This window comes from Seriola dumerili, unplaced genomic scaffold (assembly GCF_002260705.1).
Source record: "Seriola dumerili isolate Sdu_G_001 unplaced genomic scaffold, Sdu_1.0 BDQW01000478.1, whole genome shotgun sequence".
In the NCBI taxonomy this organism is placed as follows: Eukaryota; Metazoa; Chordata; class Actinopteri; order Carangiformes; family Carangidae; genus Seriola; species Seriola dumerili.
Window position 1 is genome coordinate 3,836,428 of NW_019174733.1, and position 16,606 is coordinate 3,853,033.

The window sequence follows — 16,606 nt, forward strand, 5'->3', positions numbered from 1 at the left end:
TTTAATTTGCACTCAAATGAATGCTTTACTAAATCATTTGTTCATGAGCGAAAATTTATGCATGTATGCAACCCTTGTTTACGGAAGGACCGTCCCACTCCAATGTGATGTCATTGACACAAGCCACAAGCACCAGTAGGTTTTGCGCATAGAGATAGATGAGCAAAATAAATGTAGGAGCTATGGTTTTGCAAAAGTACATACTACTGCACGTATTGGTGAGTACCAAAAAAAAAAAAAAAATTATCCTGCAAAACACATTTTGTTTAAAAAAAATAAAATAAATAAATAACAGCATAAATGAAATCATATACGTTTTTAAAGCATGCAGAAATCACTTGCATATTTGAAGTGGTACTCAATTTGTGGCAATAAGACAACAAAGGCAAATCATATCACATAAGCATGTCTCATTTATTATCCCCCAGTTCAAGAACCATTTTCTCTGTGCTCGTCCAACCAAGTCCTTTGTCTACTTTCATCAAGTACACAAATCCAGATAAAAGCTGAGAAGATCTAAGCTGTGCACTGGACTTTGTGCTTCAGGGAGGTGTTGATGTTGCAATGGCCCACACGGGGAAGGAAGGGAAGGGTCACCCCATACAGTAAGAGTACATGAGTGTATATTTGTATTATGTTGGAACTTTATAGGTATAGGATCCTAACAATGGTAGTCCTCTCACACTTTATACCACTGGTCCTCAGCCCCAGAGCCCTGCTGGTTTCATTCTGGCCCTCAAATCAGGGTTACACCTGAAATTTCCAGAAAGTAAGACTTAAAAAGCAATCATCTAGGGCCTGAGGACCAGGATTAAGAGTGAGGACCAACACTGGGAATTGCTGCTCTATACCACAACACTCAACTGAAACAAGCTTATACAGTAAGTGCTGTTTAAATACTACCCCTCCCTTGTCTACTATACATTCATTATCTATTTCCTTATTATATTCCAGTACTCAAAGGAAACCATACTCCTAACAAATTGATTTTGTCATGTCTTTTAACATTGTGTGATTGCGTTGATCTGGGTGATTATTAAGTAAGATTTTGAGTGCCAGTTCCCGATCAGTGATGCATTAGCATTACACACCAGAGCAAATTATATGACCCTAAGGCAAAAAACATGATGTACAAACAGGCTGTGTAAAGAAAGCAGAGCTTGTTCACAAGGCAAAGCCTCTCCCACCACAAAACGTCTTCATGTCCAAACTGAGTGCAACCTGCTGATCACGATGTTGGACGCCCTCCATGTGCAGTGCAAACGTCTGTCCATGCTGAATATAATGGTGTGTAGAACTGACCAGTTCATGCAAGGAGGGTGTTTTACATCCAGCACCCAATCAATCCATACCTCAGTTGTCTTCAAAGGGGCCAAATGTTGGAATAAAAAAAAAAAAAATGAGAAAGTCATCTGCATGTCAGTTATGCTCATCATACCAACTTTGCCTTGCAGGGTGTTCGGTCACTAAAGAGATTCCCTCTGACTTGACAGTTATAATTCCAGTTTCAAATGATAAAGCGAGCAAAATCACAGCTGCAACCATGAGACACAGGTCCAATTTGAAGCTGTCAGTAAAATCAAAAAGGGAGAACAGCTTTGGGAAGCAGTGATGATTGTTTCAGGTAGACAAAACACAACATCATAGAAAGGAAATGGAAGAAGGCATATAACTGCAGGATTTAAAAAAAAAAAAAAAAAAAGAAAAAAGCTGGAAGTCAATTATTGCAAACACAACACAGTTTGTTATAATTTTACCCCTCAAGAGAGATCTGTAAATGTGTTCTGTGTGCAGATTGAAACTGCCCTGAGTGGAAGGCACTGTATACTGAAGCAAGGTCATGTTTTCATCACATTATCCAGGTCCATACACATTACACTGACCCAACCAGGTCAGAATACAAGAGGTCTGCTGTCAACTATGCTGAGACAGGAAGGTGATCGCTCGCTCGCTGTTCCCAAGGTAACAATTCACACACTACAGGGGGTATAAGCCTTCTGCTATGACTTTAATAGAGAACAAGTCAGTGAGAAGTGTGCTTGAAGTGGTTATATGATCACGGTCAGTAGTATTAGACAACCAGCACTGTGAAGTGGAAGTAGCAGCCAGGTTTTTATATGAAGGAGAACAGACAGATGCAGTTTTTTTTAGTGGTAGCGCTCTGTGTTGCAGCAGCAGCAGAATGAAACCTTAAGCATCTGGTTAGTAAAGCTACAGTACATTTTGTTTGCCCTGTGAAACCCTGTACAACGCACAAAAGCTGAGCCAAGTTTGGCTCAGGGTGGTCAAAGAGGACTGACTCAAGTGGCACAACATGACAGCATTGGTATAGCACAATAATAAAGAAATCTTAAATTTTGTTAAGTGCAGCAAAGCGCATTCAATTTCAGTGTTATCCAAGAAGAACTTGACATTGACATTCTTGTCAATCAAATTAGATTAACTGTCAATCTGACAATATATATATATATATACGTATATATATATATATATATTCATATATAAAGCACCCATTATAGAAGTGGCAGAGTAAATTTAGTTTGGAATCTATTCTTCATCATTTAAATAGGCAACTGTATGATTAAAAACTGTGAAACAAGAAAAATGTAATAAGTCCAAAATCAATGAGAAAAATGTGTAGTTACATATATATTTCTTTTTTCAAACAAAAAAAAAAAAAAGTTAACCATTTGCCTACTTTTAAAAAATTGTTTGAAGGCCGCAGAACATTTTCCCTTTGCTCTTCTTACATGGTTTGTTTAAAAGATGGCAAAAAAATAGTGCAAGAGGTAATGCAAGAGTGGGTGCTCAGAGTTGCTGATGCAAATGTGAAGCAAAAAGATAGAGAAAGAGTGGGCCTGTCTTTTAGGGAGCCGGCTTGCCAACCAGTTGGCATACACTATTGTAATATCCACTTCTGACCCTGAAACCGGACACATCCACACTGAAGGACCCAGACCAATCCCATTCCAAAAAGAAAAACAGAAAACAGACGACTTTTTCCCCCAGTGAGACACACCTGCAAAGCCTAGCAAGGTTCCCCATAAAATGGAGATCAGACTAAGACAAGAAGAAATACACACAGCGGGACACCACCTGCGCATGCCTTTCACTTTCAGGACTGGCACTTCTTTGTCTATATTTGTCTCTCTTTGATTGCTTGAGATGCCCACCTCTCAAGGTGCGTCACTTATGTGTGTCCCTTACACACCCTGTCACATGTTTCTATGTGGCCTGAGAGCCACGAGCGTCCCCATCAGGACTGAGGGCAGCTGGTCGGCCTTGAGCTAAAACGCTGGCTGTGACCATTGGCAGGTGAGCGGCTTCACTCACTAAGTTCTCATATTCGCTACTGTCTTCGTCATCCTCATCATCCTCATCGTCTTCATCATCTTCCTGCCCTGCTGCTTGTCTATCTAACGAGTCAGAGCTCGATCCGTCACCATTGCCAAGGTACGGGGTGCTGGGAGTGGTAACAGGATTGGAGCTGGCGCTGAGGCCTAAGCCCAACCCGAGGCCAAGGCCCATCCCCACTGGGCCAGGGGTAGGGTGTCCTGGAGAGCCCACAGCTTGGGGCCGGGGCAGTAGAGCAGCACTGGTAGGTGGGGACGAAGAGGAGGGCAGAGAGTCATCCTGGGTCAAGAGGTCAGCATAAGATGGTGGGTTAGGTGAGGTACTGGGCCGCTCCGGGGCAGAGGGTGTGTGGAAGGTTATCCTGGACAGAAGGGAAGCCTCAGAAGGTTCTGTGGTCTCCTCTGGAGTGGAATGGGAATCTGCAGTTTGGGCCTCACGGAGCCCTGTGGTATAAAGAAAAAAATTTTAACTGGTTATAAAAAAATAGTCACTGTTGTAGTGTAAGGCATGTGAGGGTATTTGCAAAGTGCTGGCACATAAAATAGAAGGAAATCAAGTTGGCCTGGTTGACTGATCAAATATTTAAAAAAGGCCTGAGGGAGAGTGAGTAACTCTCAGAGCAACTGTCAGAAGAACTGAGATCTGAACAACTTTAATGACATAATAATAGAATCTAAAAGAGGTACGTACTCCTCTCCTCTTCTGCCGTCTTGCGTTTCCTGAGAGCAATTTCTTGTTTAAGTTTGTTTACATCCTCTTGAATTTTCTCCTTCACACGTTCACTTTGTTCTACCTCCCCACACACGGCCTAAAAACAAGACAAACAGGTGGAAAGGGAAAAACCAAAAAAAACTTCCTTAGCAAACAATTTCACTACACGTCTTAGGGAAAAATCAAACAGCTGTCTGTCATCCGGCTCACCTGCACTTTGTCTTGTAGTGCACTGTAGACTTGGAATATTGTTCGGATATCCTTCATCACACCATCTTTGTCAAAGAATTCAGCCCTAGAGACATATTTTCCAATTACATCATTAATATATAATAATAATAATAATAATAATAATAATATCACACAGTACAAGCTCTCCCAATCTGTTCATTAAGATCATACATTACAGAGGCACAGGTTTAAATTGTGGATGCCTTCTATATCAAAGCTAAGTCAAACAATATTTCACTGGCTATCAAACATAAATATCAGCTGGATGACCTGAGGTGAAATAGAGTCATCCTATCAAAGGCTGAATAATCATGCCAGCAGTCTGCACCTGCAGTGTAGATGATACTGACACAGTATTCAACCCATCTATGACAGAAACAGTTGATCTAAGTTTAGACACAAAGACACAGAAATACTTCTGCTTGTATTTCTGTGTGCATGTGCAGCCTGTCACATACCAGCTTTCCACTGAAAATGTATGCTGATACTATTAACACAGTGTCAAGTATAAACTAGGACTAGCACGAACAAGCGCGACACACGCACGCACACACACACACACACACACACGCACGCACACACACACACACTCGTGCGTTGGATGTCCTGGGTGCTGGGGTTGCACACCACCTGCCAGCAACGTGCCCCTCTCAAACAGAAAAGTGTCTGTGGAAGGGAATCAACTCCCACTGATTACTTGAGGCACCAGCATGGGGGGATGTGATGGAGTTACACATGTTACGCCCTCAAGGTGAAGCTGTAGTAAGCTGTCGGATGAAAACAGGTGGCCACTGCAACTCTGCACATATCAGAGGAGACACGTGTCTGTCTAAACCCTCCCTGAGCCAAAAAAATTGGAGAAGCACAGTGACATGGGTGCAGAGCGAACAAAAAAAAAAAAGAGAAAAAAAAAGGTGGGAGTCCAAACCTTACCCATGCTCTTTGATGACCTTGGCGTAGTTGAGTGAGGTGTTGGGCACTGAGGAGACTTTGTATTCCTGCTGGCTTGTGTTGCCAAGGTTTGGGATTGTGAGGGTGATCCTCTGGTTGTACCTACTGAGTGGAGATGACCAGTTGGCATTGCTACTAGAATGCTACATACAACTATTTACAACACAAATATGAACTTTTCTTGCTTTCACAGATATCTCTTATCAAGCATTTCTTTATTTAGTGAGACAGATTTTGGTGACTTATGAAGCTGAATCGACAGTAAAGATAAATCTCTCCCCATAGTTACCACTTCAGCATTTTACGAATTTGCAAAGCATTGATAATGTATTTTTAACACATATATTATATCCAGTAACAAATAAATGCACTAACTTTTTTTTTTCTGAACATGATTTCAACATGTATAAAGAAGTAGGGATGCATCAATCAAACATTTTCTCTTCTGATACCTCAACTCTGGTTATCTTCTGGTACCAGTTCTTTCTTTTCCCCAAATTTTAAAACTGTGTACAACACTGCATGGAACATATTGGAACATATTGACAAAAATGCAGATTTTTTTTCTATGACACTGACAAATTAACTGTATTTAATTGTGGATTGGTCATGTAATGACTTAATAATATTAAAGTCATCACAGGCCCAAATAACAATCAGACTGTAGTATCTCTGTGCAAAAGGAAAAAACATGCACACGGTGGGAACTATCTCGATGTAAATTGAAAATCCAAGCAATCGAAATATTTATTGATCAGACAGTAGTATCACAAGATACAATGAGTGTGTCTGTGTGTTTGATTGTTATTACCTGCGGTTCGGTCTGAAGAGCACATATTCCAGTGCGTGTGTGGAGCTGTTGGCGGTGGAGATGAAGCTGAAAAGAAGGAAGACGAGGTCGGGCACACCAAGCAGCTGAGTCAGCTGTTTGTGGATGATCTGTTCCCTGAACGACATCTGCTGCTGCGTGTTCCTCCGGAACCGGTACCAACCAATGACGTTCTACATGACCCAAGAAACAAATCTTTTAAAATGTGTTTAATCCAATTTAGTATCACTAATCAAACCACATTCAGGACAAACTAACAAAAAGTACATTGGCCATCACACACAATATAAAATTTCTGGGAAAAACTTCACATCATTATGAAGCCTGTATGGCCACTTATCGAAATCCCTCAATAAGAAAAAGGTAACATATCAATTTCAATACAATAAAATAAAATTCATATCTGATTTCTTCTTGGGATTCATTTTAGTGCTGCCTTGGTTTAAAGAGAACAAGAGGGAATCACTAATATTTTATAGGATATCAGTCACAATTATATATAAAAAATATTTCACTCACTTTCCGCCTATCTTTAAGAATGCTGTTGAGATTCTGTTCACTGACTTTGCCTGCGTAGTCATAAAAGCTGATGAGAGGAGGAAAAAAGAAAACAAGTAAGTTCACTGTGATTCATCATGTTCCTGCTGCTCCTTTGCTTCTGTTCCCCAATCTTGTAAGATGGGGCCATCTACTGTCCAATGTCTAATTAATTCAGCCAGTGCAACAATGGATATAAGTTAACTGAGTTAAATTGTCAGTATATCAAAGTGAACTAAAACACAGATAGTGTAAGCTACTCTGCACACTGGGACTTTTTATTGTATCATAAATAAATGCTCAGATCCCAATAACTCTGATAAAGTGCCAATTCAGCCTACCTTACTTTGTTATGCATGTTACAACAAATTGACAACAATAATATTGTCAGGATTTCCTAAACTAAACAATACCACAATGACAAATTTTCCTCCCTAAAACAGTATCTTTTCTACATTGGTACACATGATGAAATTGTGGCAGAGAGCACTGTGTCACTGATGACAATTGAAGCCATTTGAGAATTAAAAAGCTCATATCTTACCTAAACAACTGTGCACAAGGATCATGGTTGTGGATTTCTGGAACAAATAACAACAGCTGTTTCAGTTATATCATTATAAATGTAAATATTTAAAGTATAATATTTAAAGGCATAATCCATATGTAAGTCAATGTGTAGCCCAAAAACCAAAATTCAAAACACAAGGCCGCAATTTGCTGCCATTTATATTAGTATTCAAAAAAAACAAAAACACCTGTAATTTGTATGGCAAAAATATTACTGTTTTAGACCCCTTTGTTTAAGCAACACAGTAACTTCATAAAGCTTGTGTTACTGAATACGTTACATTGGCTTTTAGTTTTAGTCATCTTAATATACAAGACAAAACCACACACCAAGCAAACTCTTATTCCAACCACTTTGAATAGGGCTCATTAACATAAATCAGAACATTTCTGTGGCCGAGTGAACTGAAGCTGAGGGATAAGTGCTTAGCAAAAAGCTGCTCACTAGCATAATTTCTTAGAGTTCACATTCAGTTACATCAAAGAACACTTCTCTAACAGGGCTAAAGGGTCAGAGGAGAAATTTACAAAGCAGTAAAAAGCAACACACACAACTGAAAAAAAACTTGTAATCCATTATTGATATTTTTAATTTTTGTCATATTTTGTTGATATTTTTAATTTTTGTCATATTTTGGCAAGCTAAAATCTAATATTAATTCCTGTGGCTCTGCTGTAGTTATACTGACTGATCACCCATTTTAAATGGAGATGTCAACATGAGTAATTGTGTTTTGTTCTCCCCTCTCTTTAAGTCTGCTTGACTGATTCTGAAAGGTGAGCTTCAACAAGAAATGTTAATATTACATTTCTTCTTGGGTTAAGGTTGAGCAGTGCTTTGTGGAAGTCACCTGATGTCATCAGAGGGTATGCACTTATAAGAATGATAAATGCTCTCTAATAGATGCAACTGAATTAACAGGGGAGGGAGGCAGATGTCAGTGTGTACATGCCTACACAGTCTTGGGAAGAGCACTCAACAAGCAAAATATGTGAGAACACCTGTGTGGGCGGATCATGAGTGTACAGGAGCTTTAACAGAACTTGTATTACGTGTTGTTGTAATAAGCCAAGTATTTTTGAAAATGGTGCAAAAGGACTAAAAAGGCAATAAGCTTTTTTTTTTTACAGCACACATTTTGACTTGTCAAAGTAGAAGAACAGACAAGACAGAAATTAATCAATTGCTACTTCTTGCTTAAGATGCCAAAAAGTTTGTGTTTTGTCCGTTTCAGGGCTTACCTACTACCTGGAGCAATTCTGCACTGCTGATCTGTGTGTCACTGATGCTGACAGTCTCTTCTTGCCTCACCTCTCCTAATAGGAAGCCCTCCTGTGCAAATACATTTTTAAAAGAACTGTAGTTATTTTTTTACAATTAGCTGATCAACAGAAAATCAATTCCATTTCTTTGATTCAGTTACTTGGTTCAAGCAAAAAGGCCAAACATATTCCAGTTACATCTTCTTAAATGTAAATTCTATTTTACTCTTATTGACATAAATTGAATATTTGTGGTGTCACTTTGGGTTTTGGGAAATTGTCACAGACATTGTTCACTGTTTTTCAAGATTTTATAGACTAAACAATTTATAACCAATTAAAAAATCCTTAGTCATCCATACTACTACTCCATAGTAGTTTTAACACGGGATAGTCTACAGACTAATGGCCAGTCAGATGGATAGTAATGTTTTGGATATGATTCTGTTCATACTAAGCAACAATATAAGAATCACTGAATCATAGTCAAAACATTCCTTCATGTTACACAAAGTAACAATTCAGATTTTTGTTCTGGGATTAAACTCAGTCGTATACTTCAAATGACAAGGAAGAGCGGCTGGTAAACACAACGTCGCCTTGCTCCTTCGGCTAATGTCAGGAATGCAGGTGAACTTGTGGCCAGCAACAATCCACCTGCTCAGGTCGACTTTAAAGTCTTGTCGGAAGGAAAACAGATGTAAACAGCGCAGACGTTAGCTTAGATTACTCTACCGCTTGCGTGAAAGGTTTCTTTTTGTCACAAAGTATTTCTCTTCCATCGTACTTCTACATCGAGCAAGCCAAAGCTAAAGCAAAAATCATTTTACGCACGTCAGTCACTTTGTTAAACTGTATTGATTTAAATGCAACTCACCTTAGCTAGGGGGCTAAGAGGCTAATCTAGCCATGGCGAAACGAGAAAAACTAAAAGTTCCTAAATTGGAAATTTACTGTGTTAGCGTCGTATATTTGATGAGATATTAAACTACTATCACATATCAGGTCGAGGTGAATGGAGACATAAGCAGCGCGACACACGGAAGTCACTTGACTTGGTAGCTTAGCTAACATGCTAAGCAGCTAACTATTGAGTATTTCCTGGAGTTCAAACTTTCCCAGCACCATTCCCATATTGATGTAGCAGATATTCCTATACATGGCTCTTTGTGATTGATGTGTTAACTTGATATTTAACGCCAGTGTAGCAGGTACAAATGAGATCATCTTAAACGACCAGACCTGTCTTTATATTGCTGCAGCTACACAGTCTGCTTAAACCCTAACCGCCGGTAAATAGACGGGACCAATGCTAGCTAGCCAGCAACAGGATGATGACACTGGAAAACAACACAAACTAATGACGCTGGTGAACGATCAGGCGCATTGTCGAGCTACGCGCACTTTAGCAACCACTGCATAATAGTCTGTCAACACAATTCGGAATACTTACATGATCTGAGTTGCTGTTGGCGCTGTGATAACACACAGAACTAAAAGTATAACCTGAAATGGATGCCGCCATGATGGAAACATCCCTATCAATCCCAATGCCCCCCGCGGTTGCAAGCACGCTCCTCAAACGCAAGATCTTCTGGGAGGTGTAGGCGAATACTTGACCAGCATGGAGGACGCCACAGAAGGCACACATGGCTGTGGAAATACCTCAGAGCCGGAGGGTGACAGATGCTCAGAAAACGATTTTGGACCTTCAATACTCGGAACGAAAGACTAGTGAGTTTTGTGATCCGCTGCTAATGTTAACTTACGATGTTTGGTTATTGTCGTCAGGCTTCACAGCTACGAGAGACAACAACAAAGCTAACGGATATAACTTCAACCCTGTCAAAATATGTTGTAGGAAAAATTTTTAAGTCGCCACTTATTTTGGCATTTTATCCACGTGGCAGTACTGCAACAAATGCACAATTTTAAAGAAGCTTACACGCCCAACAAGTGACGTTAAGCGCAAGAAGTAAAGTTGAATTGTGAGCTAGATAATACTTGCCGTCAGGTAGATAAATGGAGTAGACCCGCCTCTACCTGTAGACCCCAAAAGGCTGTTTTCACTCCATTACTATTTGCCTATGTCTATTAAAGTCAGAGATTGTTAAAAGGATGTTGGGGTGATGTTTACTGTAGTCCTGAACAACAGAGCAGCAGCCTTCATGGGAGCTTGCAAGAATAACACTGATTTTACAAGACATTAGCAGTTCATATAAACTTAACATCAGGCTACTTATGCAGTATGTGTTTATTTTTTGCACTACACTATGTCATGCTTCTAATATAGCAATGTGTCATCCGGGTCTAAGGTTTTTATATAACCAATTGTCAATGACTGCCCTTTTCTGCAGTTGGGAAGATGCATACCAAAAAGAACTTGAGACATTCAAAGACATTGGGGATGTTGGTGAGATATGGTAATTATATAGAATACTGACACACTAAGAAAAATATTGCTTGAATTAACTCACATTTCCACTGGTTGTTTTGTTTAGTGGTTTGTTTTTAGTTTCTGACAATATCCTGTCACTAAAGTCTGTGTGTCTTCGTCCTCTTGTAAGGTTCGGCGAGGAAAGCATGAGTCGTGTGCTGCGATGGATGGACAAAGTTAAGATCCCAGAAAATGCTGCCATTCTGGACATTGGCACTGGAAATGGAGCATTTTTAGTTGAACTGGTGTGAACAGAGTAAAAATACATTTTGACACATTATTTTAATGGGTTCTTAATTTGAATGTTCTGAAAGGATCAGTTCACCACAATCACAACATATAGCAACATCTGTGGATTATCCAGGGTAAGGAGGAAATTGTTAATGGAAACAATCATTGTTGTTGTATTTTTCTAAGCTTAGAAAGGTACAATTTAAATGCAAACTCAGCAATCTCAAAACCTGCATGACTAAATGCCACTAAGGGTTAAGTGGAAAATATCTTTTTGATTGAGGTGAACTGACCCTTTATGAGATAGTTTGCAATTGGCAGCAAAGTTTACTTTGATGACCAAGTTCACAAACTAATTAAACTTTCTCAGACATTTCTTTAACAGATGATAAACTTTCGTAACCATTCTTGCTGTGTTTTTAATTCAAGGCTAAACATGGATACAGGAATCTGACGGCTATAGATTATTCTCCAGCGTCTGTAGAATTGGCCAGAAATGTTCTGCAGGCGGAGGACTTGACGGATATCACCGTAAAGGTGGGTTCAGCCATGTTTGTCGAACTATAGAATTACTGTACAGTTAACTTACACTAGTATAGGGGATACAAATTCTCATGTTTATTGTGTCAAGAAATGACTGACAATTTGAAAAGTAAATGTTCTAATTGGGATTTGAAGATTTGTGGGTTTTGTAGAAATACTATAAGGCTGCCAATGAAATGTCTTTTGTTATAGTACCCAAAAGCACACTGAGGATGATGGCATTTACACTTTCAATTGATCACTGTTGTGCTGTATGAGTATTTGTGGGGCTAGGTGAAAAGTGCGAATCAACATTTTATTAAATTACACTCACTCCACTGAAGTGCTGTATAACATAATATTTTAGTTTATCTGGTGGATTCAATGCCATGCACAATTCACCCATTGATACAAAATGAATCCCATTAATTCCTAAATGCCAAGGATACAATATAGCTTTCAGCATTGGAGGGTTAGAGGAAACTCTCCTGTGTTTACCATGTGGGAGAGTTGGATAGTAAGAAGGCCTTGAAAGTGATGGAAGCCTGCCCACCATTCAGATTAATCCACCCCAAACCCAAAATGACTTGGCAAGATTTAACACGTCTACTAATGTATATGTATGAAAAAAAAAACAGGTAAAAACAGGTAGTAAATGCTGGCTGGTCTATAAGGGATGTGATGAGTGAGTGTTCCTCTCCTGTGTGCATACTACACCTGCATATATGTTATATGCATAAGACACCTATGACAGTGTGTGTTTTGCTTAGGCAGGAAGCCTGCCATTGAAGTCAATATTGACCTAAGCTGGGCAGGGGGAGCACTATGTGTGTCTGTGTGTGTAAGAGAGTGAGAGAGATGATATATTGGCATCTTTGTTGATTTTTTTTTTTTCAATACTGCAGGATGCCAAAATAATAATTTGTGTGAACATGCTTGTGTTTAAGTGCATATGTAAAAAAAACAAACAAAAAAAAACATCCTCATCAGGCCATACCTCAAAAGTCAGTTTCAAATCTATGCCAAGCCCCCGTCTCTTCTCCATTATTCACTGTCCACTTCCCCTTCACCCTTTAGTATCTTCCCATTTTTTCTGTTTTTTAGGCTCGTACTCAAATTGAACCCATGTCAGTCGCAACAATATAATGAACATTTTTCTGTCTCCGCTGTTGATCCTCTCTCATAAATCTCAAATTTTGTGACCCATGGATTGTGAGTATGTGGCTCTTGAGTTCACCTCCAAGATCTGGTGTTCTGTCCAGATAAAGGGCTCCTTTCACTGGTGGTATGGTAGGTCAGCAACCCTCTCAGAATTATGTCAGCAGCTGGAATTTAGTTTTAAAGTGAGCCAATGAGGTATAACACATTTCATCTTGGTTGATGCTGAAAGGTTTCTTCTGCCGGTAACTATATAGTTAGAGAGACAGACTAAACATGAGGCGCCACATTTCGTATATCCTGCAGGGCTGATCAACAGACAGACGTTTCTTTAACTTCTCACTCTTTTCTTTATTTTAGGAGATGGATTTTTTAAACTGTCAAGGGGAGCTAAAGGACTTTGACGTCTGCATCGACAAAGGAACATTTGATGCAATAAGTCTAAACCCACACGACACAGAGGAGGGCAAAAAACTCTATGTCCAAGCTTTAAAAGATGCTCTTAAGGACAAAGGATTCTTCGCTGTCACTTCCTGTAACTGGACAAAAGAGCAGCTGCTAGACAGATTCAGTGAAGGTGAAGGAAAATGTTGAAATTAGGTCTGATCATTTATTTTGATCAGTTCTGTTGAATATTGCTGTGTGAAAGAACTGCTTAAAGTTTGTCTGCCAGAGTGTGCTGTTCTCCTAACAGGCTTAAACAATCCCAAAGCACTTTTTTCAACATATTGAATGGTAGCTCTAATTAGACATTTAAAAATGTAAATGAAAATTATGTCAAGTCATTAATTTATTGTTTTGCTCCTAAACCTAACCTAAAGATATGGCATATTTGTTAAGTGCATGTTTGCAATTTTAGGTTAAAACTCTTGGAAAAAATGTTGAAACAAATCGGTGTGATTTATAGTTTTGTTGCTCTGGCATGTAATGTCTTTATACATCTGGGTGTTTTGTTGTCTGACCCCCAGTCAAAACACAGACACAGTTCTACAACCCTGACAGTTACCTGGCAGGTTGTTAAGCTGCAGGCAACAACAGTCTTGTAAAGTCAGAATTTCGGCAAGCTTCCATTAGCTGTCACTCGTCTCAGTGTAGTCACTCTGAAGAGCCTGCAGGGGGCCAAAGGGCCATGAGATCTCATCTGTCACACTGACAGCCTGTCTTTACTCGGCCCCAGAAAGCACCACAGATGGTGGATGAACAGTTCTTTGCTCACAGTTCTCCTTAATGCCCCGTAGCCATAGTCTACAAGGAAAGACTGTAGGAATCTGTGTGTAAGGCAGCATGTTGATGTTCTGCTAGTTTGCATAATGCACATGTCTTAACCTGCACTTTTTTCTCTGTGTTGCCTCACAGGATTTGAGTTTGTACAGGAGTTGCCTACACCCAGTTTCCAATTTGGAGGCAGGACGGGCAACAGTGTGACAGCACTCATCTTCAAGCGACTGTGTTGATTCACATGTCCCTGGAGGATATTTGTCTTTTTTTTTTTTCTCCCATCAATTCTGTAGTTTTTTTTTTTTTGTGTTTGTCACAGGAAATCATACTATCTGAGTATATTAAGATATTTTTTTAATACAAGATCTGATTATTTAGGATCCTTTTTTTAAAGACTTTGTATACAGACGCAGACATACAGAGTGGGACAGTTCTCTTGAGATAAAACAAATCAGCTTTGTTTTGGTTTCTGCTAAGTATATTTATGTGACATTATTCTGTAATGTTTGTGACTCATTTATGCAGATAAATAACAAGATTAATTGATTCATTCAATTTCCCTTTAAAGGTCATTTCTATACAATAAAAATGTTGCTGTGTATCTCTTAGTATTCCAGAAATAGTACTCAAGTCATTTTCTATCAACTACTATCAACTATTTTAGTGCATACACAGGGATACATGTAACCTCCTGTTTTCTCTGTAGATTACGAAACAAAGACACAATCTGACGATCAATCTTACTGATGATTATTAATCTCGCATGGGAGGTGTGTTAAAAGTGAATGATGCAAACTAGTTTAAAAAGCTGAATAAGAAAAACTGCCGATCCTGAGTTAACCCACAATTGGATTTTGGTTAACAAGAAATTCTTCCACATGAAACCTCTTAGTTCTAATTAACACGAGTTCTCTGTGGGCCTTGATGTAATGTAGGTTCCCATGTATTGTGGCATGTTTCACATGTGAACTCTTCACCCTTGTGCACCTACTGACACTTATTTGACTGAGACATTGCTTTCCTGAGCACATTTGTGGTAATAAGCCAGACAATGATTCTGGCTTAGTTTGATTTGATCAATTATCACAGACCCAGTTAGTCAAACTTCATTGTCCCTGAGGAAAAATTCTTTTTCACATTATTGTACATCACAGGAAAAAATATATATTAAATAATTTGTACTGAACACATTTCCCCATTTCATAAATCATCTTAGAAACCCTCAAATGACTTTGCAAGGATCCTGTTAGGGGTCTGACCTACAGATTTGACAATCGCTGTTCTGTCTTACCAGGTAGTTAATTGCATCCATCTTTCATGTCATGTGAAAAATAGCCCCTAACCTAATTGGCTAAACTGGAAACCAGCAGAGCCTGGGGTCCCGAGGACCATGATTAAGAACTTCTGACAGAATGAATAAACAAAAGGCCATGGCATCTGTGAGCAGAGGAGCTTGTCTGCCATTTCCCATCTAAATGGCATTATTAATAACTGCCAAACTCTGGAACTTAATTGCGAGCTGGGCCAGTGGCCCAATGGGAGCCATCGATGTTGAGGCACACTGTTGAGTAAACACATGCAAGCTTTACAAGAATTACTGCCTGGAATTTTACAAGGCTCTGGATATCCTGCCTGGATGTGCGTATTATGCCCAATTTTACAACTCTCCCAGAGATTTTCCCATGGAGTGAAATCTCCACTGAGCTCCAGCTCAGTTACATATCCTCTCCTTTACATTTGTCAACTTTCACTCTCACTGTCTTTAAAACATCTAATGATGCAGCTTTTGAGTGTTTTTCATTGGGTCATGGTGTCATTATGTATTAGAGTTACCTTCTTGAATATACTGTGGCCCACTCATTTCCCATGCACAGGTGCTGTTGCTATGAAACCAGACTACACCACAATCCTGTTTGCCTCAGTAGAGTCATGTGCCTTTTGGTCAGTTTTTCCATGAGTTGTAATAGTGGATCCTGCACTGTAACAGAAATGAAATTAAGAAAAAATGTTTTTACTTTCATAGAACTTGCTTAACACTTGTTGTTTATAAGGAGGTTACAAATCATAAAGTAGCCTAATGATGGAGTCCTGCAGGTATTGATATGCAGAATTAGTTTGAGTAATGCGCTCCTGATTCTGTGTGCTGACATATCTATGTCCGTCTGAGATGTGCTACAGTTTACTGTTGACTCATTCAAGAAGTCAAACTGTCTCTCCTTTTAAAAAAGACTCATTTTAATCAGAAGTGAAGTTGGAACCATTTCTCACTGTCATCTTTGAAAGTAGGCTATTTTATTACCGTCCACACCATGAAGCAAAATAAAACATGAAACTGTGGATCTTGCTGGGTTGAACTCAGCTTTAGCTACAGAACATTTACTTCTGTCAGCACTTTCATGACTTTCGGGCTGGCACGCTTTTGAAGCTGCACTTTTATTCCACTCATAATATTAACCTATATGGTTTTTTTTTTTTTAGACTTGATGCCACAGCCCACTGGCTGCACCACCAGCATGAACACCACGCTTTCATTTTAACCTCTCAAGTGTGATTCTGCAAATATTTATGTTTTTTTCACCTCATCTCCCTGGAAA

General features: G+C 39.3%; 2 protein-coding genes across 4 annotated transcripts; one reads left to right on the forward strand and one right to left on the reverse strand.

The window, feature by feature from the left end:
- Positions 1-395: 395 nt before the first annotated feature.
- On the reverse strand, positions 396-10,097 carry abraxas2 (abraxas 2, BRISC complex subunit). 3 transcript variants are annotated; one of them, XM_022763738.1, is made up of 9 exons: positions 9,900-10,097; positions 8,426-8,516; positions 7,158-7,194; positions 6,596-6,662; positions 6,059-6,249; positions 5,230-5,349; positions 4,276-4,360; positions 4,045-4,162; positions 396-3,797 (listed from the first exon to the last, which is right to left on the reverse strand). In XM_022763738.1, the coding sequence occupies exons 1-9, from the start codon at positions 10,095-10,097 to the stop codon at positions 3,226-3,228; spliced, it is 1,479 nt and encodes a 492-aa protein (XP_022619459.1). In that variant the 3' UTR covers positions 396-3,225. The 3 variants fall into 3 exon arrangements, with proteins under 3 accessions (XP_022619459.1, XP_022619458.1, XP_022619460.1); XM_022763737.1 differs by having other exon boundaries at positions 5,230-5,352; XM_022763739.1 differs by lacking the exon at positions 9,900-10,097 and having other exon boundaries at positions 5,230-5,352; positions 8,433-8,440.
- eef1akmt2 (EEF1A lysine methyltransferase 2) lies at positions 10,065-14,330 on the forward strand. The gene is made up of 6 exons (XM_022763740.1): positions 10,065-10,180; positions 10,804-10,869; positions 11,014-11,128; positions 11,544-11,651; positions 13,155-13,371; positions 14,151-14,330. Exons 1-6 carry the CDS (start codon positions 10,071-10,073, stop codon positions 14,246-14,248), a joined length of 714 nt encoding a protein of 237 aa, XP_022619461.1. The 5' UTR covers positions 10,065-10,070; the 3' UTR covers positions 14,249-14,330.
- The last annotated feature ends 2,276 nt before the right edge of the window (positions 14,331-16,606 follow it).